Genomic DNA, 25,071 nt, shown 5'->3' on the forward strand with positions numbered 1-25,071 from the left:
GCTGAGAGTAACACAAAGACTCGACCATTTGGATCAAATTGAGCAGTTCCCTGCATTTCTGATCTGAAGCCGGTTTTCCTGTGGTTCGCAAAGGAGGTTTTGTGTCATTGAATGAAAGATTTTTTCTGTCACCTCCGGATTCGATTTATTTTCTAAAACACTCGGGTGTTAATTGAGAAAAAGAAAGATTTGATTATTTGGCATTAATCCATTTGGCACTATTACCGTCATTGTTACCTGTCACTGTGAAGCCCCAGCATTAACAAATGGGTATTGGACATTGTCGCATAAATTCATGGCTTGCCATTAAATCTTTTATTTTCTTCATTTGTGTTAAGAAACTACCTTTACCCAGAAAGAAAGACTTGCATTTATATAGCACCTGTCGCGGACTGGATGTCCCCAAGTGCTTTGCGGCCAATGAGATGTATCTACTGTCGGAATGTAAGGGTCCCACGTTTCAGTCATTCACAATGTTGCATTGAATTCCCTGTACCTGATTGTCACAGGCCGATTATCAGATTGTCGTGAAAGCTGGGTGGGAAATCCAGGCTGACCAGCCCCACGGGATTCTGGAGAAGCAGGACTGACGTCAGGAATGGTTTTTGTGCTCCACATAATTCAACAGCTCCCAGTTCTGACTGTGGGGCTACCACTCTTTACCTTTGGAAGGCCCCCTATTGGCCTTCTGTAATTACCCTCCTAATCCCCATGGGGATGATCCAATCCAATGAAAATCACGGTGGGCGTGACCCACTATAAGTGCCCAGAACCCAGAAGCAATCCTGACATCGGGGATCGTTGGCAATTCCAACAGCGAATGGAATGTTGGCCGTTCTTCACGTCACAGCACCAAAGGGCATTGGTGAGGCCACATTTCGGGTACTGTGTCCATATTGATCCCCTTACTTAGGGAGGGGGTATGTTTGATTTGAAAGCAGTTCAGTGAAGGCTCACTGGGCTGATTTCTGGGGCAGCACGGTAGCACTGTGGCTTCACAGCGCCAGGGACCCGGGTTCGATTCCCCGCAGGGTCACTGTCTGCGCGGAGTCTGCACGTTCTCCCCGTGTCTGCGTGGGTTTCCTCTGGGTGCTCCGGTTTCCTCCCACAGTCCAAAGACGTGCAGGTTAGGTGGATTGGCTGTGCTAAATTTCCCTTAGTGTCCAAAAAAGGTTAGATGGGGTTATTGGGTTACGGGGATAGGGTGGGAGTGAGGGCTTAAGTGGGTCGGTGCAGACTCGATGGGCCGAATGGCCTCCTTCTGCACTGTATGTTCTATGAAGGGGCTGTCTCCTAAGGAAAGGTTGGGCAGGTTGGGCCGTTACTCATAGGAGTTTAGAAGAACGAGAGATGCTCTTACTGAAGCAAGGGAGATTCCGAGGGGGCTGGACAGGGTGGAGACTGACGGGATGGTTTCCCCTCATGGGCGAATGCAGAACTAGGGAGCACAATTTAAAAATGAGGGGTGCTTCCATTTACGAAGCAGATGAGGAGAAATTTCTTATTTGAGTCGTTAATCTTTGGAATCCTCTTCCTCGGAGGGCGGTGGAGGCTGGGCCGTCGAACATATTCAAGGTTGGGTTAGACCGATGTTTCATCGACAAGGAAGTCGAGTATTTGTGGGGCGGGGGGGGAGAGAGAGAGAGACAGAAAAGTGGAATGGAGGCCATGATCAGATCAGCCATGTTCTAACTGAATGGTGGACAGGCACGAGGGGCCGAATGGCTTACCCCTATTTTCCATGATCCCGAACCCAAAATAAAAATCCTGCCCTCTTAAATCTGTTCCTCCATACCCAGACGCTGGCTGACTTACTGAATGTTTTCCAGCATTTTCCTGTGTGATTTTGTACTTTGTAATTGTTCAAGTAGCATGCTCTTTCCAAGGGCTGGTGCAGACTCGATGGGCCGAATGGCCTCCTGCACTGTAAATGCCATGATTCTAACCAAATATTTGGACGGCACAGTGGTTTGCACTGCTGCCTCACAGCGCCAAGGACCCGGGTTCATTTCCGGCCTCGGGTGACTGTCTGTGCGGAGTCTACACGTTCTCCCCGTGTGTGCGTGGGTTTCCTCCGGGTGCTCCGGTTTCCTCCCACAGTCCAAAGATGTGCGGCTTAGGTGGATTGACCATGATCAATTGCCCCTTAGGGTAGGGTTGCAGAATAGGGCAGGGGATTGGGCCTAGGTAGGGTGGTCTTCCGAAGTGTCGGGCACGCTCAGTGGGCCGAATGGCCTCCTGCACCGTATGGATTCTATGAGATTAATTATTTTGTCGCCCATTGTGTATTTTGTCGTCTCATGTGTCTGCGTGTGGAAAATAAATGATCAAAAATACAAGGAGGGTCGTATTGGTTGCAGGGGGGAGAGCTGCTGGACTGCATTAAGTCTGGTGGAGTCATGGTCAACTGTATGTTATATACACATTGTCCGCTGTCGCTTCATATCATTGTATACCATCTGTCTTAATCACCAGGGGATAGACACCGGCCGATTCTCAGTGCACCAAGGTCGATTGCCAGACTGCAAGGTAGCAGAGATGTCATTCCCCATCCCATATGACCTACCACCACAGCACTATAGCAGCAAAGGTAGGTGATGGATAGCTGTGCCTTCAGCCAACTAGGCTTGCACACCCTCCCAAAACCTCTCCACCCCCTCTCCTCCTTGAAGAAGTTTCTTAAAACCTGTCTCTTTCACCAAATGCTTATTCAACCGTCCTAACACCTCCGTACGCTGAAGGTGACAGATTCTGTATCCTCTTGTAAAATGCCTCGAGAGCTTTTGAAAAAAAAACCTTTTCTTTTATGTGGTGCTTTTCACAATCACCGGATATCTCCAGGAATCTTCTAGATGGTGAAGTGTTTTTGAAGTGAGATTATGTTGTAATGTAGGGGACAGCCAATCTACACACAGCAAACTCCCACAAACAGCGATACAATAATGACCAGATAATCTGCTTTGTATGATGTTAGTTGAAGGATAACTATTGGCCAGGACACCAGGGAGGACTTAGCTGTTCAGTAAGATCATGTGTTAACCCTCTCTAACACCGCATCCCCATATCCCTGATTCTTTGTGCGTGTCCAGCAATCTCCCCACCTCGGCCTTTGAATTTACTTGACGTGAGTTTCCCTCTGAGAATTCCAAAGACTCACGACCCTCCAAGTGAAGACATTTCTCCTCAATGGCCAGCCCTTTTGCGCTGAGCCCGTGACCAACCCCCCCCCCCCCCCCCCTGCCCCGGTGTTCCAGATTCTCCTGCCAGGATAGCAGCCCCCATTATCTAATGAGGGGGACTGGAACCCACAACCTTCTGACTCGAGACTGTGCTGCCAATTGATCCACACACAGAGCGAGACGTGCAACCTAGGGCAGGTCAGCTGGTGCCTGTTGGATTGGATTGGATTTGTTTATTGTCACGTGTATCGAGGTACAGTGAAAAGTATTTTTCTGCAAGCATCTCAACAGATCATTAAGTACATGGGAAGAAAAGGGAATAAAAGAAAATACATAATAGGGCAACACAACATATACAATGTAACTACATAAGCACCGGCATCGGATGAAGCATACAGGGTGTAGTGTTAATGAGGTCAGTCCATAAGAGGGTCATTTAGGAGTCTGGTAACAGTGGGGAAGAAGCTGTTTTTGAGTCTGTTCGTGCGTGTTCTCAGACTTCTGTATCTCCTGCCCGATGGAAGAAGTTGGAAGAGTGAGTAAGCCGGGTGGGAGGGATCTTTGATGGTGCTGCCCGCTTTCCCCAGGCAGCGGGAGGTGTAGATGGAGTCAATAGATGGGAGGCAGGTTCGTGTGATGAACTGGGCGGTGTTCACGACTCTCTGAAGTTTCTTGCGGTCCTGGGCCGAGCAGTTGCCATACCAGGCTGTGATGCAGCCAGATAGGATGCTTTCTATGGTGCATCTGTAAAAGTTGGTGAGGGTTAATGTGGACATGCCGAATTTCCTTAGTTTCCTGAGGAAGTATAGGCGCTGTTGTGCTTTCTTGGTGTTCCCCGAAGGGGCAGGATTCTGGGCACATGACAGGGTCACAAGTCAGGGGGCAAAAGTCAAATTTGCAACTAATGAATTGCCACGATTAGTCAAGAACTCCCATTATCATTGTATCATTATCATTACCGGGCTGGTAAAAGACAAGATATCAAATCACAGGAGGAGGCCATTTGGCCCATTGAACCTGTGGCAGCTTTCCAAATTATTCAATTAGCCCTTCTACCCTCCCCTCCACACTTTTCCCCACATCTCCTTTCATCCAATCCCCTTCCGAATGTTGCTATTGAATCTGCTTCCACTGTCTTTCCGGCCAGTGCAGTCCAGGTCACCGCAACTCCCCATGTGACAAAAATAAATTTCCTTTTCCTTTCTCTCTTGGTGGACCTTAATCTTTTCCTTGACCAACCCAGAAAGCTTTACGTTTATAGCACCCTTAATGACCACAGGGGATCCCAAAACGCTTCACAACGAATGAATTACTTTTCCAATGTCACTGCTGGAATGTTGAAAACATGGTGGCCAATTTTAACCTAAGCTCCCCACAGACCGCAATCAAATATCGACCAAATAATCCACTTTGAAATATTGGCCAGGACAACAAGGAGTGATCACTTGGACGTAGCGTTGTCAGAGTTGTTTTTTTACGTCCACTTGAGAAGGTAGACTTGGTTTCGCACCTCGTTTTCTCACTGCTCTTTAAAAATTTTAATTTATGCAATGTGGGCATCGTTGGCTAGACCAGCATTTGTTGCCCATCCCTAACTGCCCTTGAGAAGGTGGTGGTGAGCAGCCTTCTTGAGGTGTAGGTACACCCACAGTGCTGTTAGGGAGGGAGTTCCAGGATTTGGACCCAGCGACAGTGAAGGAACGGCCGATATATCTCCCAAGTCAGAATGGCAAATGGCTTGGAGGGGAACTTTAAGTGGATGGTGTTCCCCATGTATCTGCTGCCCTTGTCCTTCTAGACGGTGGCAGTTCTGGGATTGGAAGGTGCTGCCTAAGGAGCCTTGGTGAGTTCCTGCAATACCTCTTGCAGATGGTCCACGCGGCTGCCACTGTTTATCGGTGATGGAAGAAGTGAATGTTGAAGGTGGTGGAAGGGGTGCCAATCAAGCGGGCTGCTTTGTCCCGGGTGGTGTTGATCTTCTTGAGTGTTGTTGGAGCTGCACTCATCCAGGCAAGTGGAGAGTATTCCATTACACTCCTGACTTGTGCCTTGTCGATTGTGGACAGTCTTTGGGGGGAGTCAGGAGATGGGTTAATCGCTAAAGGATTCCTAGCCTCTGACCTGCTCTTGAAGCCATAGTATTGGTATGGTCCAGTTCAGTTTCTGGTCAAGACAGCACCTCCAACAATCCAGCACTCCATGAGCACTGGAATGTCATTCTTTATTCCTCTGCTCATGTCCTGGGAGGGGGGACTTGAATCCACAACCTTCTGAAGCAGAGACAATTTCATTGTTCCCATGTCACTGTAAGTGAATATTTGTTAATGGGGTAATTTTATTAAATGATGATGGTGAGAGATGTCTTTACTCAATACTGTAAGAAAAATACAAATTCTGAAATGATCAAAAGACTTCAGTGTAAATGAAATGCAATGGTTGACAGGCTGTCAGTTTAGAGAGTATAATTAGACTCTGTGAATATAAGTGTAATAATAACCAGAATAGTGGAAACTAGTCCATTCATTTTTTTTAAACTTGTATTTTATAAATTTAGAGCAACCAATTCATTTTTTCCAATTAAGGGGCAATTTAGTGTGGCCAATCCACCTACCCTGCACATCTTTGGGTTGTGGGGGCGAAATCCACGCAGACACGGGGAGAATGTGCAAACTCCACACGGACAGTGACCCAGAGCCGGGATCGAACCTGGGACCTCGGTGCCACGAAGCAGCAGTGCTAACCATTGCGCCACCGTGCCGCCCAAACTGGTCCATTCGTAATGTATTTTAACTGATGCTGAACATCCTTTGCATCATCCATTCAACCCAAGTGATGTTTTAAAAATTTGCCATTTACAAATTCAATCTTTCAAGACTGGACCATAATTTCTTTAGATCGTTCCTCTTTAGGTTTATGGTCTAAAAGTTTATGAACTTTAAAAAATCGCCTCTTCTGGTCTTGTTTCTGTTGCGGCTTTTTAAATAAATAGCTTGCGAGGCGATGCCCTCCAGCAGCCTCACAGGCCCCAGTGTGACCCCAGCTGGGCCTGGGCAGCAATAGAGGTCAGTATCTAGAGCGGGAAATCAAAATTAAAAAAGAGCTCCCAAGTCACTCTCCTCCCTAACCTGGAACTACATCACCATTCCTTCACTGTGACTGGGTCAAAATCCCTCCCTGACAGCACGGTGGGTGCACCTAAAGCACATGGACTGCTTCCGTTCGAGAAGGCAGTTCACCACCACCTTCTCTAATAATAATAATCGTCATTAGTGTCACAAGTAGGCTTACGTTAACACTGCCATGAAGTTACTGTGAAAAGCCCCGAGTCGCCACATTCAGCGCCTGTTCGGGTTCACAGAGGGAGAATTCAGAATGTCCAATTCACCTAACAAGCACGTCTTATGGGACTTGTGGGAGGAAACCGGAGCGCCTGGAGGAAACCCACGTAGACACGGGGAAACGTGCAGACTCCGCACAGACAGTGACCCAAGCCGGGAATTGAACCTGGTACCTGGCACTGTGAAGAAACAGTGCTAACCACTGTGCTCCCGTGCTGCCCATAGGGCAATTGGAGGGGCAGAACGGTAGCACAGTGGTTAGCACAGTTGCTTCACAGCTCCAGGGTCCCAAGTTCAATTCCCGGCTTGCGTCATTGTCTGTGCGGAGTCTGCACGTTCTCCCCGTGTCTGCGTGGGTTTCCCCCCACAGTCCAAAGATGTGCCGGTTAGGTGGATTGGCCGTGCTAAATTGACCTCGGTGGCCGAAAAGGTTGGGTGGGGATCCTGGGATAGGGTGGAGGTGTGGGCTGCTCTTTTCAAGGGCCGGTGCAGACTCGATGGGCTGAATGGCCGCCTCCTGCACTGTAGGTTCTGTGATTCTATGAATAAGTGCTGCCCTGGCCAGCAACACCACACCCGATGACCAAATAAGAAGAACACAAACCTCTCTGACCTCGAGACATCTCAAAGAAGGGCAGCACGGTGGGGCAGTGGTTAGCACTGCCATCTCATGACGCTGAGGTCCCAGGTTCGATCCCGGCTCTGGGTCATTGTCCGTGTGGAGTTTGCACATTCTCCCCGTGTTTACGTGGGTTTCGCCCCCACAACCCAAAGATGTGCAGGGTAGGTGGATTGGCCACGCTAAATTGCCCCTTAATTGGAAAAAAATGAATTGGATGCTCTAAATTTATTTTTTTTAAAAGACATCTCGAAGTGCTTTACATCCAATTCAAATTTTTTTTTCCAATTAAGGGGCAATTTAGCGTTACCAATCCACCTATCCAGCGCATCTTTGGGCTGTGGGGGCGAAATCCACGCAGACACGGGGAGAATGTGCAAACTCCACACGGACAGTGACCCGGGGCCGGGATTCGAACCCGGGTCCTCGGCGCCATGAGGCAGCAGTGCTAACCACTGTGCCGCCCCCTTGAAATACTTTATAAGGTGTAGCCAGTGTATGAAAAGTATGACAGCAGCCGTTTTAGGTACAGAAAGCTCCCGCGGGCCGCAATGAGGGAAACATCCGGATTTAGATTGAGGGATGAACGTTTATCTGAGGGGAGAGTCCCCTTACTGTTTGAAATAGCGTCGTGGAATCACGTTCTCCCATCTGAGAGGGCAGGCGTTTCGTCTGAAAGACGGCACCTCCAACAGTGCAGCAGCTCCCTCTGCACTGCACCGGGGTTGTCAGCCTCGGGTACGGGCTCACGCCTTTGGAGTGGGACCTGGAACGACAACCTTCTGATTCAGGGGCGAGAGGGGACCCATTAAGCTGAAGACGGGAAATGGAGTCACGGTTAGAGCGAGGCACTGACTTTAATTGGTTTCTAAATGCCATTACTCTGGGGAACAGCTCTATAACACTGACAGAGACGGATAACTGCAGACGATAAACTGTGATAGAACTTTTGAATTTCCTAATCGTGTGGGAGGCCACTGCACCCTCTTGACAAATCGAAATCTGTAATTACATTGGCTCGCAGGGATAAGAAGAAGAATCTTTGTTAGTGTCACACTAAGTAAGTAGGCTTACATTAACACCGCAATGACATTCCTGTGAAAATCCCATCTCCTCCCGCCGCCCCCCCCCCCCGGGACCCTTCTTGTTTCAGGAGTCGAGTCATCGTGACAATCTGCAAAGCCATTGACAAATGAAAGCCCACCTCTCTTGTTTCAGAAATAACGCCAAGGCTGGGATCGACATAGAAACTTTGGTCTCCACTCTGGGGAATACCATTTACCAGAAACTAAACTAGACCCGCCGTACAAATCCTGTGGTTACAAGAGCAGGTTAGAGGCTAGGAATCCTGCGGAGAGTAACCCACCTCCTGACTCTCCAAAAACTGTCCACCATCGACGAGGCACAAGTCAGGAGAGTGACGGGATACTCTTCCTCTTGCCTGGATGAGTGCAGCTCCAACAACACTCGAGGAGCTCGACACCATCCAGGACAAATCAACCCTGCTTGATTGGCCCCCCTATCCATCCACAAACATTCGCTGCCTCCACCACCGACGAACAGTGCCAGCCGCGTGTACCATCTACAAGATGCACTGCAGTAACTCACCAAGGCTCCTTAGCCAGCACCTTCCAAGCCCATGACCACCACCACCTAGAAGGACAAGAGCAGCAGATACCTGAGAATGCTACCGGCTTCAAGTTTCCCTGCAGGCCATCCTGAATTGTAACTACACCACTGTTTATTCACTGTCGCTGGGTCAATATCCTGAACTCCCTCCCTAACAGCAAAGTGTACCTACACCACACTGATTGCAGCGGTTCAAGAAGGCAGCTCACGCCACCACCTTGTTGAGGGAAACTAGGGGTGAGCAACAAATGCCTAGCCTAGCCTGTGAGACCCATATTCCATGAAAGAATTAAAGAAAAAAAACCCAGAATCATAGAATTGCTACAGTGCCGAATGAGGCCATTCAGCCCGTCGAGTCTGCGCCGACCCTACAAAGGAGCACCCAGCCTAGGCCCAATCCACTACCTCTTCCAGTAACCCCCCCTACCCTTTTGGACACTAATCGGCAATTTAGCCTGGCCAATCCACCTGACCACATCTTTGGACTGTGGGAGGAAACGGGAGCACCCGGAGGAAACCCACGCACACACGGGGAGAACGTGCAGACTCCGCACAGACAGTGACCCAAGAAATTGTGAAACACGTCTTCATGCAAAAGATGGCAGGTGTTTGAAACTCTTCACTGCAAACGATGGTTATTGTCAGATTAATGGTTCGATAACCCTGCATTCTGACCTGTGCCCCCTTCTCAAGTAAGCTGCAGGAGCAGCTGTTTTCTTTCATTTACAAACGCCACCTTTAGTCATCACACAGCTGCTTTTGTTATTTTCCTTGGCCTGTTATTTATCCGCAGCCGAAAAAAAAAGACTTGTCAAAGAGCAGTGACACCCTTTCATTTTCCTTTCCAAAATGATTCCTATTTGAGTAGGTTTTCATTTGAAGGTGAGACCTCCCGCCTTGGTTGCTGATCATGTTGTAGCTTCCCTGGCCGCGCCTGAGTGTGAAGAACAAGGTGCATTTAGACGGCCAGTGGAAAACTCTTGTGAGTGCAGTGACTGTTGTGATATAAGAAACGCGGCGGCCAGTTTGTACACGGAAAGCTCCCGCAACGGCAAGGCATTAACAACCAGGTGATTATTCGTGGTGGAGAAGCAGAATACTGCAGGCCCTGGAAACCTGAAACGAGCACCGACAGTGACGGAAACGCTCAGCGGAATAAGCAGCATCTGTGGAGAGAGAAACCGGTAAAGTTTCAGGTCGATGACCTTTCATCAGAGCCGGTAGTATTTAGCAGCGTTAACTGAGGGACGGATATTGGCTAGGACACTGGGAGAGCTCTCCTCCTCCCTGCTATGGGATGTTTTTTTTTACAAGCACCAAAGTACACCTCAGTTGGAATCACTTCCGAGTCAGAGGGTTGTGAGTTGTCCAGCTCCACAGACACGAAAATCGGGGCTAACATTCCAGTGGCGCATTGAGCAAGTGCCGTATTGTCGGAGGTGCCGTCTTCGGAATGCAGTGTTAATCCGAGCTCCTTTTGAGGTGGATATAAAATATCCCACGGTGCTAGCTTGAAGAGCAGGGGACTTAGCCTCGGTGTCCCGGCCAATATTTATCCTTCAGTCAACATCTAAAAGATTATCTGGTCATTTATCTCTTTGCTATTGGTGGGATCTTGCTGTGTGTGAATTGGCTCCCGGGTTTCCCTACATCACAACAGTGCCTACTCTACGAGAAGCACTTCACTGACCGTGAAGCAATTCGCGACATCCTGAGGTTGCGGTGAGATACTTTGTAAATGCAATTCTTTCCAGGAACTCCGATTATGGGGAGGGATCATATAAAATAGGTTTGTACTCCCTGGAATACATGAGATTAAGGGATGATCTGATTGCTATGTTGGGGACCCTGAATGGAATTGATGGGGTAGAAATAGAGAAACATGTCCCACTGGGCGGGGGGGGCGATGTCTAGGAAAATGAAACACAATTTTAAAAATAACCATAACATAAGAGCCAGGTCATTCAGAAGTGTTGATCACAGCTCAAGGAGCAGTTTAGAGAGAAGTAGCACGAGGGCATCATTAGTTAATTCTAGATTATAGATTACTGTTTAACAGACTCAATCTTACTTTATTAGTAGTTATAGCTCTGTAGAGTGTGCAAACTCTGTTTAATTTAATCGTTATTCAATAAATCAGTTTTGCCTCAATCTAAAGATTGATGGTTTCTTTATCATCAACTCATCCAACCATTCTGGATCACAAGGCAAAGAATAACAACATATTACCACAAAGTGTAATGTCACAACTCTATCTCTGTGTCTCTATCTATCTATCTCTCTGTCTCTCACAGATAGCAGTAGATGCCACCTTAGAACATAGAACATACAGTGCAGAAGGAGGCCATTCGTCCCATCAAGTCTGCACCGACCCACTTAAATCCTCACTTCCGCCCTATCCCCGTAACCCAATAACCCCTCCTAACCTTTTTGGACACTAAGGGCAATTTATCATGGCCAATCCACCTAACCTGCACATCTTTGGACTGTGGGAGGAAACCGGAGCACCCGGAGGAAACCCACGCACACACGGGGAGAACGTGCAGACTCTGCACAGACAGTGACCCAGCGGGGAATCGAACCTGGGACCCTGGCGCTGTGAAGCCACAGTGCTAGCCACTTGTGCCACCGTGCTGCCCCGGTATAAAATTAATTCATAATTTTTAATCTGAGATCAATAAATTTTAGCTAGGTACAGGTAACCAGGGTTACGGAGACGGGGAGGGATATGGAGTCAGATCGCAGAACAACATCATTTCATTTAACAGCAAACCAGGCTAGAGGGGCTGAGTGGCCTCCTTCTGGTCCTTTCTTTCTCAGGCTTTCTTCATAGCTGGGGTATTCAGTCAGTCCAGTGGATGTCAACTCTCTATGCCTTTTCATCTTTTATTTTAACTGGATCATGGGATGTGGATACTGCGAAGACGATGGGCACTGACAATATTCCGGCAATATTACTAAACACCTTTGCTCCAGAACTTGCCGCGCCCCAGCCAAGCTGTTCCAGTGCAGCTACAACACTGGCATCTATCCGGCAATGTGGCCCATTTCCCAGGTATGTCCCATACACAAAAAGCGGAACAAATCTAACCCAGCCAATTACCACCCCATTGGTCCACTCTCCATCATCAGTAAAGTGACGGGGGCAGCACGGCGGCGCAGTGGTTGGCACTGGGACTACGGCGCTAAGGACCCGGGTTCGAATCTCGGCCCTGGGTCACTGTCCGTGTGGAGTTTGCACATTCTCCCCGTGTTTGCGTGGGTCTCGCCCCCGCAACCCAAAAGATGTGCAGGGCAGGTGGATTGGCCACGCTAAATTGCCCCTTAATTGGAATAAAAATAACTGGGTGCTCTAAATGTTTTTTAAAAATCAGTTAAGTGATGGTAGTTGTCATCAATAGTGCTATCAAACAGCACTTGCTTCGCAATTACCTGCTCAAGGGCGCTCTGTTAGGGTTCTGCCAGGGTCACTCCACTCCTGACCTCATTACAACCATGGCTCAAACATGGACAAATGAGGTGAGAGTGACTGCCCTTGACATCAAGGCAGCATTAGACTGAGTAAGGTATCAAGGAGCCCGAGCTAAACTGGAGTTAAATGGGGTATCAGGGGGAAAACTCTCCACTGGTTGGAGTCATACCCGGCACAAAGGAAGATGGTTGTGGTGGTTGGAGGTCAATCATCTCAGCTCCAGGACATCACTGCAGGAGTTCCTCAGGGTAGTGGCCTCGGCCCCAACCATCTTCAGCTGCTTCATCAATGACCTTCCTTCCATCATAAGATCAGATGTGGAGATGCCAGCATTGGACTGGGGTGAGCACAGTAAGAAGTCTTACAACACCAGGTTAAAGTCCAACAGGTGTGTTTCGATGTCACTAGTGATTTGAAACAAACCTGTTGGACTTTAACCTGGTGTTGTAAGACTTCTTACTAAGATCAGAAGCAGGGATGTTTGCTAATGATTGCACAATGCTTAGCACCATTCGCAACTCCTCAGACAATGAAACAGACCATGTCCAGGGGCAGCAAAACCTGCACAAAATCCAGGTTGAAACTGACGAGTGGCGAGTAACAAGTGTCAGGCAACGACCATCTCCATTACGAGAGAATCTGACATTCAATGGCGTTACCGTCACTGAATCCTCCACTCTCAACATTCTGGGGGTTACCATTGACTGGAAACTGAACTGGACCCAGCCATATAATTACTGTGGCTACCAGGGCAGGTCAGAGACTTGGAATCCTATGGCGGGTTAATCACTTCCTGACTCCCCAAAGCCTGTCCACCATTTGCAAGGCACAATTAAGGAGTGTGATAGAATGCTCTCCAGTTGACTGGATGAGTGCAGCTCCAACAACCTTCAAGAAGCTGGGTGCCATCCAGGACAAAGCAGCCCTGCTTAATTGGCACCCCATCCACGAACATTCAATGGCAGCCGTGTGTACCATCTACAAGTTGCTCTGTAGGAACTCAACAAGGCTCCTTAGGCAGCACCTTCCAAACCCATAACCGCTACCATCTAGAAGGTCAAGAGCAGCAGATACCTGGGAACCAGCCCCACCCCGCCTGGAGGTTTCCCTCCAAGTCGCTCACCATCCTGACTTGATATTGTTATTCCTTCACTGTCGCTGGGTCAAATTCCTGGAACCCCCTCCCTGACAGCACTGTCAGTATCTACACCACATGGACTGCAGTAGTTAAAGAAGATGGCTTCCACCTTTCAAGGGCAGTTAGGGATGGGCAATAAATGCCAGCCTACACATCAATGCCCACATCCCATGAGTTAATTTTTTCAAGAGGGCTTTACTGGCTGGGCCAGCATTTGCTGCCCACCTCACATTGCCATTGAGAAGGTGGTGGTGATGAGCTGTCTTCTTGAACCGCTGCAGTCCCTGTTTTGTAAGTACACCCGCAGTGCTGTTAGGGAGGGAGTTCCAGGATTTCGACCCGGTGACAGTGAAGGAACGGCGATATATTTCTAAGTCGGGGTGGTGAGTGACCTGAAGGGGAACCTGCAAGCGGTGGGGTTCCCAGGTATCTGCTATCCTTGTCCTTCTGAGTGCTAGAGGTTGCAGACTTGGGAAGTGCTGTCACAGGAGCCTTGGTGAGTTGCTGCAGAACATCTTATAGATGGTGCACACGGCTGCCGCTTTTGGTGAGTGGCGGAGGGAGGGGGTGAATGTTTAAAGTGGTTGAAGCTGGTCACACAGACTGTTTTGTCCTGGATGGTGTCAAACGTCTTGAGTGTTGTTGGAGCTGCACCCATCCAGGCAAGTGGCGAGTATTCCCTCAAAGTCGTGATTTGTGTCTCGTAGATGGTGGACAGTCTTTGGTGAGGTGGGGGTTGGGGGGGGGGGGGGGGCTCAGGTAGTGAGTTGACCACCACAGAATTCTGTCTCTGACCTGCTCTTGTAGCCACAGTATTTATGTGGCTGGTCCAGTAAAATGTTTGGTCAATGGTAACCGCCAGAAAAGGGGGTATCAATTACAGTAATGCCATTGATTCTCATTGTCAAAGTCAATATTTTCCCACTTCTGTAGTAGAAAGATTCAACACACTCGTTAAGACAGAATAACAAGCTTTATTTTCGAAAACAACTGCTTGCAGTAATGGCTGAAACTTGAAGTCAGAGAGCAGTCAACAAAACTGCTCAGTCTTTCACAAGTTCCGCGCTTTCACGGAGAATTAGCTCAATATTTATACATTATCATTATCAAGATTATGTGACAACAGTATGGTCAGGAGTTTGATCGGAAATACAAACGGAAGCATAGACCAGACCATGTTTGGTCATATCACTCATACCATTATTTAGTCCTCGGAGGGAACATTGAAAGGTCGGAATCGACTTGTTTCTTCCTGAATTTATCTTTGTTTTAAATTCCTACGGCCCTGGGTTATGACGAGTTAGTTTTATCAGGAGTTGCCGAGGTCCGGTGTTTTGGAATGGCTCGACCTTCGCTGATCTTTTCAGACTTCAAGTTATGCAGAGTTGGCCTACGGCCAGACTAGTCTGAAAATGGTTAGGGCAGCATTCTTTACCTGGGCCTGGGGAGCTGGAATGAGTAGTTCAGCCTTTCTTGTATAGTATCAAACCTTTTGACCAGTCTTCCCATTGACCAGTTTCCCCAGGGCCCCTTGATGCCACATTTGGCGAAATGCAGCCTTGATGTCGAGGACCGTCACTCTCACCTCACCTCTAGAACTCAACCCCTTTGTCCATGCCTGGCCCAAGGCTGAATTGAGGAATGGGGCTGATTGGCTCTGGACTTTGTATTCTGAATGAAGACGGGGCTTTTTTTTTAAACTAAAACATTCCTACAAGGTAACAAATTAAATTTCGATCAATTTTTATGAAGTATTTGATATAAATGGAATGACCCCATTTGACACTTTAATTCTTTGAATCAGAGACATCCTGGAGCAATGCCAATCAGAATCCTTGTTGGTATAACGGCGGTCTCAGTGGTTGATAGTTATGTTAAAATTAAACCCACCGTTGAAAACACTAATGTGTCTGATCTTTCAGTTTGAGATTCTATCTCTTTGTAATGATTATAATCAATTTTCTCATTGTGTTCAGGAGCACTAATTATGTTGTAGCGTCAATTGTCACTATTTTGATAACTGCTCAGTTCTCTGCAGCAGAATTGATGCAAATTAAATCCTCCACTTTTCTCTGCCCTCCTGTGCTGTTCATTTCTCTATTTTGATACATCTGCCTTATTTCTGCCCCCTTCTATCTTCAGCCACGCACCTCATTTATCTCTGCATTTCTCTTTTATTCTCACTCTCTCGCACTCCTCTCTCTCCTTCTGTCCTTTCACCTAATCATCTTTCTCCCTTCTCATCTCTTCGTCATCTTCTCTTTCTCTGTTTCCCCTCAACCCCACTTCCTCGCTCACCCACTTCTCTTCTCCAACCCCCCCATATCGGCCACTACTCTTTCTTTCACCCCTCGATCCTCTCATTCACTCTCCCCCTCCCCACTCATACCCTTCTCTCACTCCTTAGCTCTCCTCTCTCCCCATTTCCCGCTCTCTCTCTCTTGTGTTTCGCTCAATCCCATCCCCCACTTTCCCAATCTCTTTCACCTCCCCAATCACTGCTCCTCCCCCTTTTCTCACTCACTTCACTCTCCTTTGTTATTTCATGAGTTATGGTCATCATTAACATGGTCAGCGTTTATTGCCCCCCCCACCCCCCCCCCACCCCCCCCTAGTAGCCCATAAACTGAGTGGCTTGCTTGGCCATTTCAGAGGGCATTTAAGAATAGCCATATTGCTGTGGGTCTGGCCTGGAGTCACAGGTAGGCCAGACCAGGAAAGGATGGTAGATTTCCTTCCCTAAAGGATCGGGGTTTTTGCAATCAGTGCTAGTTGTCACGGTACCATTACTGAGACTAGCTTCATGTATCCCAGGTTTTATGAGTTGTCTTGTCCCCATGAACCCATGTCTCCAGAGGTTTAGCCTCTGGATTACTGACATTACCACTATACCAATGTCTCTCTCTCTCGCTCCTGCTCTCCCTCTCTATATATCTCTCTCTTCCACACCCCACTCTCATGTCTCCTTTAATGTTGAAGTCAAGTCAGATTGGAGAGGAGATCTACCCTGCTCTGTTTGAACTGCTCCCCTCCCTTCACTGGGACTGGTTTCCACCAGCAGACCAAGTTAAAATTGAGGTCCGCGTCTAATTTGAAAAATCGAATCAAATCATCCGTCGGAAAGGGTATTTAACAAAGATAAAGAATGGCAGCACTGGAATCTGTTTAAACACAACGCTGACAGCTATTGTGCACTGATGGTGCTTAATGACCCATTCATTCACTAAGTGACAAAGAAATTACACATTTCAACTCCCAATAATTACAACTATTAATGACTGAAAAGCCAAGCGAATGAGCCTCAATGGAGATTAGTTTTGGTCCCGCACATGCATTGGATACAATTTTTAAAAATGCGACTCATTCATTTAACTATCTGCTGCTGTCGGGCGTGGATGAGAGGGAGCGCGAACAGTGCAAATAAAATGCCCCTGATCGAGTCATTACAGCACAGGAGGGCCGCTGGCTTTGAAAGCAGACCAAGGCAGGCCAGAAACACGGTTCAATTCCCGTACCAGCCTCCCCGAACAGGCGCCGGAATGTGGCGACGAGGGGCTTTTCACAATAACTTCATTTGAAGCCTACTTGTGACAATAAGCGAATTTCATTTCATTTCGCCCATCGAGTTTCTGCCAGCTCTCATTCAGCCAAACCCATTTCTCTATCTAGTAGCCCTGCTGCACATTGACTTCCCTCCCTCAGACGCTCGTCAAACCGCCTTGTGAAATCGTTCACTGCTGGATCTGTGATTGTCACATTCCACTCCCAATTTCACCCCGCCCCCCACACCAACCCAGCCCACCCCAATCCAGTTCACACCATCCCATTCTGCCGCTGTGCCATCGTAGAAAATCCGTCTGCTTCACTGCTGTCCTATTTCTGTTTTGGGGGTCGAAATCCTCCGTGCTTACCTGGTCTGGTTTATGTGTCTCCAATTCCAAGCCCACGTGGCTAACCTTGAACTACCCTCTGAAGTGACCCAGCAGGACTCCCAGTTGTATTTAAACAGGGAAGTAGCCCACCACCGCCTTTATTAAAACTGGGGACTGGGCAATAAACGACCGTGTTTTGGGTGCTCTGACGAATCACTTTGCTTGTATTTAACATGTTTAAAAATCAGCACTCTTTTCCCCTTTTATTCAAAACTTGACTCCGTATATGAGGCAAACCGCAGCCATGTGGACAGTAGGCTCCATTTCCATGCTCCATTTTCTAATTTCTTTGCTCAACGTTGGGTTTGTATACACGAGGAAGCGTTGTCACCTGTCCAAACATCTCCGTAAACCGCTGGCCGTCTTTCCGGCCCTACTGCCACCCCCCCGCCCTTCCAGCCCCATTACAGTGTAAACTCTCCAGCCCTGACAAAGACTTATCCAGACTCGAAATGTTAGCTCTGTTCTCTCTCTCCAGATGCCATCCCACCCGCTGAGATTTTCCAGCATTTCCTGTTTCCAATTCCAGCGTTCTCAATAATTTGCTTTTATCTCGGTAAATTGATTGCGCATCCACGAAACATCCCCCCCCCCCCCCCAAAAATGCTTTATTTATAAAAGTACATGACAGGACCATTCAAGATTGATGTTGTATGAGGTTTGAAACCAAATTGGTTTCTTCCAATGCTGTATGTCACTAATTACATTCACCAAACAGTAAGAAGTCTCACAACACCAGGTTAAAGACCAACAGGTTTGTTTTGAATCACTAGCTTTCGGAGCGCAGCTCCTTCATCAGGTGAGTGAAGGGGCTCTGCTCCGAAAGCTAATGATTCCAAACAAACCTGTTGGACTTTAACCTGGTGTTGTAAGACTTCTTACTGTGCCCACCCCAGTCCAACGCCGGCATCTCCACATTCAGCAATACAGTTCACAATATTGACCACGTGGCAGACATACAGCCTGAGGGGTTTTAACCTGGTTTCCAGAATACTACGATGGCTGAAAGGCCTTGGAGAGTGACCATTCCCCTCTTGCCTCTCGAGCTCTAGCGCGTCCCTCAGCACGCCGTGTCGAGCCTTGGGAGTGTGCCAGTCTGCAATAACTCTTTGCACTGGGAGACCAACATGTTTCGGGCAGTCCAGCGAGTGTCTTTCGCCATGTTGATGGTCCTCCAGCCACAATTGATGTTTATCCAAGGAACATTCTAGAGCTTGTTTGGGTTGCTGGCTCGATGCTATATGCCCTCCCATTTGAACTTCCATTTCTTTTCCAGAAGATTGTTGCATCACGCACATTAAACCTACTGTGGGAAATAGCCCCCACCCCCACCACCCCCCACCCCTCCACCAGTCGCCATTGGTTTGGATTGAATTTGATTTATTGTCACGTGTACCGAGGTACAGTGAAAAGTATTGTTCTGCGTACAGTCCAGGCTGATCGTTCTATACATGAAAAACATAGGACATACGATAGATACACAAAGTAAATACATTGGTACAGGCTTCAGGTGAAGCACACGGAGTGTAGTGCTACTCAGTAGAGATGATGTGTGGAGAGATCAGTTCAATCCATAAGAGGGTCATTCAGGAGTCTGGTAACAGCGGGGATGAAGTTGTTTTTGGATCTGTTGGTACGTGTTCTCCTGCCCGATGGAAGAAGTTGGAAGAGAGAATAACCTGGGTGGGAGGGGTCTTTGATTATGCTGCCCGTTTTCCCCAGGCAGCGGGAGGGTGTAGATGGAGTCAATGGATGGGAGGCGGGTTCGCGTGATGGACTGGGCAGATTTTGAACAAGTCTACACAAAACTCTGGTCAGGTGGGCAGGAAAATGGCAAATGCCGGTGGGCGGCACGGTAGCGCAGTGATTAGCACTGTTGCTTCACAGCGCCAGGGACCCAGGTTCGATTCCCGGCTTGGGTCACTGTCTGTGCGGAGTCTGCACGTTCTCCCCGTGTCAGCGTGGGTTTCCTCCGGCTGCTCCCGTTTCCTCCCACAAGACCCGAAAGAAACTACCCTCTGTAGTTTCTTATGGTCTTGGGCTGAGCAGTTGCCATACCAGGCTGTGATGCAGCCAGATGCTTTCTGTGTTGCACCTGTAAAAATAGGTAAGAGTCAATTTGGATATGCCTAATTTCCTTAATTTCCTGAGGAAGTAAAGGCGCTGTTATGCTTTCTTGGTCATGGCGTTGACGTGAGTGGACCAGGACAGATTTTTGGTGAGGTGCACTCCTAGGAATTTGAAGCTGTCAACCATAACCCCACCTAACCTGCACATCTTTTGACCTAAGGGGCAATTTAGCATGGCCAATCCACCTAACCTGCACGTCTTTGGACTGTGGGAGTGCCCGGAGGAATCCCATGTAGACATAGGGGGAAAGTGCAAATTCCACGCAGACAGTCACCCAAGGCCAGAATTGAACCTGGGTCCCTGGTGCTGTGAGGCAGCAGTGCTAACTACCGTGCTGTGAGTCGACCTGCTTCCACTTCCCATTCAGACAGCAGCCCCCCAATCACCACAGCTCTGTACAGGATGGAAATCTGCAGATTTTTCCCACCGGCTGATTAAATCGATGCCCTCTGATTATCGGCCCACCTGTCAGTGAAAACAATATCTGTTCCTATCAAAACCTCAAGGTATTTTACACAACACTCAATGTGAGACTATAAAGGAGCTCCTTTTTTTAAACCATAACCACGTCCAATTTGTGTCTCTGGATCAATGTTTCAGATTTCAGTCTCTCACCCACATCAGGTTAGAGTTCCATTAATATCCAACTCTCTAGCAGACTGAAATACCAAACAGATTTATCAAGGCAATAGTTTTTTTTTTACTGTAGGTCTGTGGTGTCAATACCTGAACAGATTTTGAACAAGTCTACACAAAACTCTGGTCAGGTGGGCAGGAAAATGGCAAATGCCGTTGTCGGCACGGTAGCGCAGTGATTAGCACTGTTGCTTCACAGCGCCAGGGACCCAGGTTCGATTCCCGGCTTGGGTCACTGTCTGTGCGGAGTCTGCACGTTCGCCCCGTGTCTGCGTGGGTTTCCTCCGGCTGCTCCCGTTTCCTCCCACAAGACCCGAAAGAAGTGTAGGTGAATTGGAAATTCTGAATTCTCCCTCAGTGTACCCGAACAGGCGCCGGAATGTGGGTGACTAGGGGATTTTCGCAGTAACTTCATTGCAGTGTTAATGTAAGTCTACTTGTGAAAATAAAGATTATTATTATTGAATTCAAACCCAGAGAAGTGAGAGGTCATGCATTTGGGGAGGTTAAACAAGGTAAAGGTACTGGGGCTGGTTTAGCTCACTGGGCTAAATCGCTGGCTTTTAAAGCAGACCAAGGCAGGCCAGCAGCACGGTTCAATTCCCATACCAGCCTCCCCGAACAGGTGCCAGAATGTGGCGACTAGGGGCTTTTCACAGTAAGTTCATTGGAGCCTACTTGTGACAATAAGCGATTTTCATTTTCTTTTCCTTTCGTAAAGGGTTACACATTACATGAGAATTCACTGAGCGCTGTCGAGGAAGTGAGGGACGCTGGGAGTGAATGGCTACTCTATAAAGAGTAGCAGGGCAGGTTGAAAAACTGGTTCAGAAAGCATCTGGAATCCTTTCATTTATTAGCCAAGGCATAGAATGTGAGAGCTTGTCGTTGCATTAGAGAGGGTTCAGAGGAGGTGTATGAGGATGTTACCACCCAGGACTTGTAAAATTGAAGCTATGAGGAGCGACTGGACAGGCTGAGGTTGGTTCATCTTGGAACAGAGGAGGCTGAGGGGAAGTTTCATTGAGATGGACAAAATGTGAGGGGCCTGGATAGATGGATGGGAGGGGCCTATTTACCTTGGCAGAGAGGTCAGTGACTCACGAGCATAGATATAAAGTTGATTGGTAGAGGATTAACACTGCAATGAAGTCACTGCGAAAAGCCGCTAGTCGCCACATTCCGGCGCCTGTTCGGGCACAGAGAGGGAGAATTCAGAATGTCCAAATTACCTACAGCACGTCTTTCGGGACTTGTGGGAGGGAACTGGAGCACCCGGATGAAACCCACGCAGGCACGGGGGGAACATGGAGACTCCGCACAGACAGTGACCCAAGCCGGAAATCGAACCTGGGACCCTGGCGCTGTGAAGCAACAGTGCTAACCACTGTGCTGCCTTGCTTAGTCCAACACCCCGCTTTCTGCCCATAACACGGCAAGTCCCTCATTCTCGATGTAAAGAGTGTTTAACACAGTGAAATGCCCCAAAGCGCTCTTGTTATCAGATAGAATTTGGCCACCTTAAGGCAATATTAGGTCAGGTGACCCAAAAATGGGTTGCGTTTTAAGTGACATCTTAAAAGGAGGAAGGAGCAGGATGCAGTGATCTTTATTTTTCTCTAGCCTTTCTGTTTCTTTAGGTAGAGGAGGGCCCCTGGCCTGATTGCTGGCTTTTGTTTGCAGGATCTTGGGCGTTTTCCATTCCATTCCTCTTCTCGGTCCACGAGTTGCCTCAAACTGTTGCTTGCTGATCGGTTTGATGCTGGGTCTGTTGCAATGTGTGTGAACACGTTTCCTCGCTCGCCTTCAGATCTAGTTTATAAATACTTTTTTTTTTGTATAAGCGTGTTAAAATAGGTTGTTGAGAGTGGGTGGGAATGTCCGCCTTGCTGTAGACAAACACGCTGATAAATGTGTTTGAGAAAATTGTTATTCTTCCATCTTCATTACAATACGTTCTAATTCTCATAGCAACAGATCATTCACAATTACCCGTTTGTATGCACAAATTCCCATTTTCACCCACAATAGCAGAAGCTGTTCAGTGGGAATCGATTATTTTTGTGCAGTTTGCTTTGTGCTGCCACTTTGCTGGACCAAGAACCCTCAATCTCTTCTGTTTCGCGTTTTATTTCTGCACTTTGAGTTCGTTGACTCCAGCTCTGGGGAATCAAACCTGGCCCCAATTCAGGCTTTTGGGCCTAGGGGAGGGTGGTCTTTCGAAAGCGTTGGTGCAGACTCAATGGGCCCAATGGCCTCTTCCTGCACAGTAGGCAATCTATGATTCTAATATCCCGCAAACAGCAATGATTTAAATGATCGAACGATCATTTTTAGTGAGGTTATTTGAGGGATAAGTATTGACCAGAAGACCAGGGAGAATTCTTCTGTGCTGCGCTTCAAAAGTAGTGCCACTAGATCTTTTACATCCCAAGAAAGCATATGCCCGATCTGAAAGACAGCCTCTGACAGTGCAGCACTTCCTGGATTATGTGCCCAAGGCTATGACTGAAGCGCGAACGTACCCACTGCACCACAGTTGGCACTGCGCCGCTGACAATGTAGCAATGGCCTCAGTACTGCACCCTAGTGGCCATCTTAAATCCTGATCTTCAAACATTAGTTCAGACGCTCCAGCTCATTGATTAGCGACCCAGAGATTGGATTCTGCTGTCAATCAAACAAGTGCCAAGTGTAATAAAAACAGAAAAAATGCTGAAAATACTCAGCAGGCCAAGTAGCATCTGTGGGAGAGAAGGAAAGTTAACGTTTCAGGCCGATCACAGAGCCAATTGATTTCAAAAACTTTCATTCACACCAAATGCTTCATATTTTAGGACTGCTGTTGGTGATGATTCTTCTAGTGTCATTCACACCTCCTCGAGACACATCTTCCGCTTCTTTACTTGCTCCTTTACCATCCCTTTTTTGCCTCATACCGCCATCCCTCCTGCTCTCCACCCTATCACAGACTTGCCATATGCTCTACCTCTCCCTTTTTCACTGTTTATAAGCGCTTAAACCTCTAACCTTTTCCAGTTTTAGCCAAAGGTCACCGACCTCAAACGTTAACTCTTACATTTCCCCTCCCCACACCAGCTGTGCCTTTCCAACGTTCGCTGCTTTTATTTCCGGTTTTCCAGCAGTAATTGTACTTTAGTTTTTAAGTGATGAGTGTAACATGAGTCGGGGAATGGTAGATTGAATCTTTTCACCGACTGTTGTGACCTGCATTAAGGTCTCTCCCTGCCGTCGTACACACCTACAGTTCATCTGTTGTCTCTCTTTCTCTCTTATAGATCGACCATGGATCTGGAACATTCCATACCTTCATGCCCCTGACACCAATGGAAATGTTTGGGCCCCTTCCTAACTTCTGGCTCCTTTGTGCCGTGTTTATCAAATGTTTCCCAGAGGGAAGGACTGAACGAACTGGATTTCTATATCGGACGTGCAGTTCATACTCTGACCTGCTGAGTATTTCAGCACCTAGTGTTTCTAATGTAGGCCATAATTGTGTTTTTTTTGCAGAATAAAGTTTGTGACTCAAGTTCGTACATCTCCGTTTTCCAGAGCCGTTTTTCTTTTCCTCGTGTTGCTGACAGTGCGTTCTTTCTGTAAGAGGGTTTTTATAAAACGTTCGCGGAGAGCTTTTGTGTTCCTCAACGTCAGGCCAGAGAATGCAATCCTGTTCGGCTGTCAAAGAATAATAGAGCACAGAAAAAAAGCCCTTCGGCCCTCCAAGCCTGCACCAGTCAGGATACCAACCTTGGCCAAAACCTTCAGCACTTCCTCGTGCCGTATCCCTCTACACCCATCCCATCCAGGTGTTTGTCAAGATGCCTTTTGAACGCCATTAATGTATCTGCTGTCACAACCACTCCTGGCAACGCATTCCAGGCACTCACCACCCTCTGTGTAAAAAACCTGCCTCGCACATCTCCTCTAAACTTTGCCCCACGGACCTTAAACCGATGCCCCCTAGTGACTGACCCCTCCACCCTGGGAAAGACTGACTGCTCATCCACCCTCCAGGCCCCTCATAATCTTGTAGACCTCTATCAGTCACCCCTCAACCTCTGTCGTTCTAATGAAACAGCCAGAGTCTATTCAGCCTCTCCACATTGCTAACACCCTCCAGACCAGGCAACATCCTGGTAAATCTCCTCTGCACCCTCTCCAAAGCCTCCACAACCTTCTGGTGGTGTGGCGACCAGAATTGTGCGTAATATTCCAAGTGCGGCCTTACTAAGGTTCTATACAACTGGAGCATGACTGGCCAGTTTTTATACCTGATGCCCTGTCCAATAAAGGCAGGCATTCAATATGCTTTCTTGACTACCTTGTCCACTTGTGTTGCTACTTTCAATGATCTGTGGACCTGCACCCCCAGATCTCTCTGACCTTCTATTCTTAAGAGCTTTGCAATTTACTGTATATTTCCCCTCTATGTTAAAACTACCAAAATGCATTACCTCACATTTGTCTGGATTAAACTCCATTTGCCATTTCTCTGCCCAAGTCTCCAACCTATCTATGTCCTGCTGTATCCCCTGACGATCCTCAACACTATCTGCCGCTCCACCAACCTTGGTGTCATCCACGCACTGACTAATCAGACCAGCTTTATCACATCAGGCAAACACAGGTCAGGTTTATGGAGAATGGTGGACATGGAAATACCCCCTGGCCCACACAGCGACTACACCTTGGGCAGGGTTCTCCGTCCCGCCACACCCGATTTCTGGTGCGGCACACCCCCGCCGGCTGTGGGAACCTCCTTCTCGGCAGCCGGCCAATGGGGAAGTCCGTGGGCGAGAGTCCTGCCGGCGACGCGGAGGTTCCCACCGGCGGAGAATCCAGCCTCTTGTGTATCACAGTCCAGACACTTCCCCAGTCAGCACGGTGGCACAGTGGTTAGCACTGCTGCCTCACAGCTCCAGGGTCCTGGGTTCGATTCCCGGCTTGGGTCACTGTCTGTGTGGAGTCTGCACGTTC

General features: G+C 48.1%; 1 protein-coding gene across 9 annotated transcripts in view; it reads left to right on the forward strand.

Annotated features, from left to right (window-relative positions):
* tdp1 (tyrosyl-DNA phosphodiesterase 1) overlaps positions 1-23,632 on the forward strand; it is a 132,896-nt gene extending 109,264 nt beyond the window's left edge. For 4 of the 9 annotated variants that reach the window (XM_072493836.1, XM_072493899.1, XM_072493873.1 and 1 more), the window contains one exon: positions 23,373-23,632. In XM_072493836.1, coding sequence (XP_072349937.1) covers positions 23,373-23,609 — 237 coding nt within the window. In that variant the 3' untranslated portion in view covers positions 23,610-23,632. Of the gene's footprint in view, positions 1-338; positions 445-2,475; positions 2,591-23,372 lie in introns of all 9 variants that reach the window. The other 5 variants (XM_072493862.1, XM_072493909.1, XM_072493889.1 and 2 more) reach the window with 2 other exon arrangements.
* The last annotated feature ends 1,439 nt before the right edge of the window (positions 23,633-25,071 follow it).

This window comes from Scyliorhinus torazame, chromosome 2, assembly GCF_047496885.1.
Source record: "Scyliorhinus torazame isolate Kashiwa2021f chromosome 2, sScyTor2.1, whole genome shotgun sequence".
Lineage (NCBI taxonomy): Eukaryota > Metazoa > Chordata > Chondrichthyes > Carcharhiniformes > Scyliorhinidae > Scyliorhinus > Scyliorhinus torazame.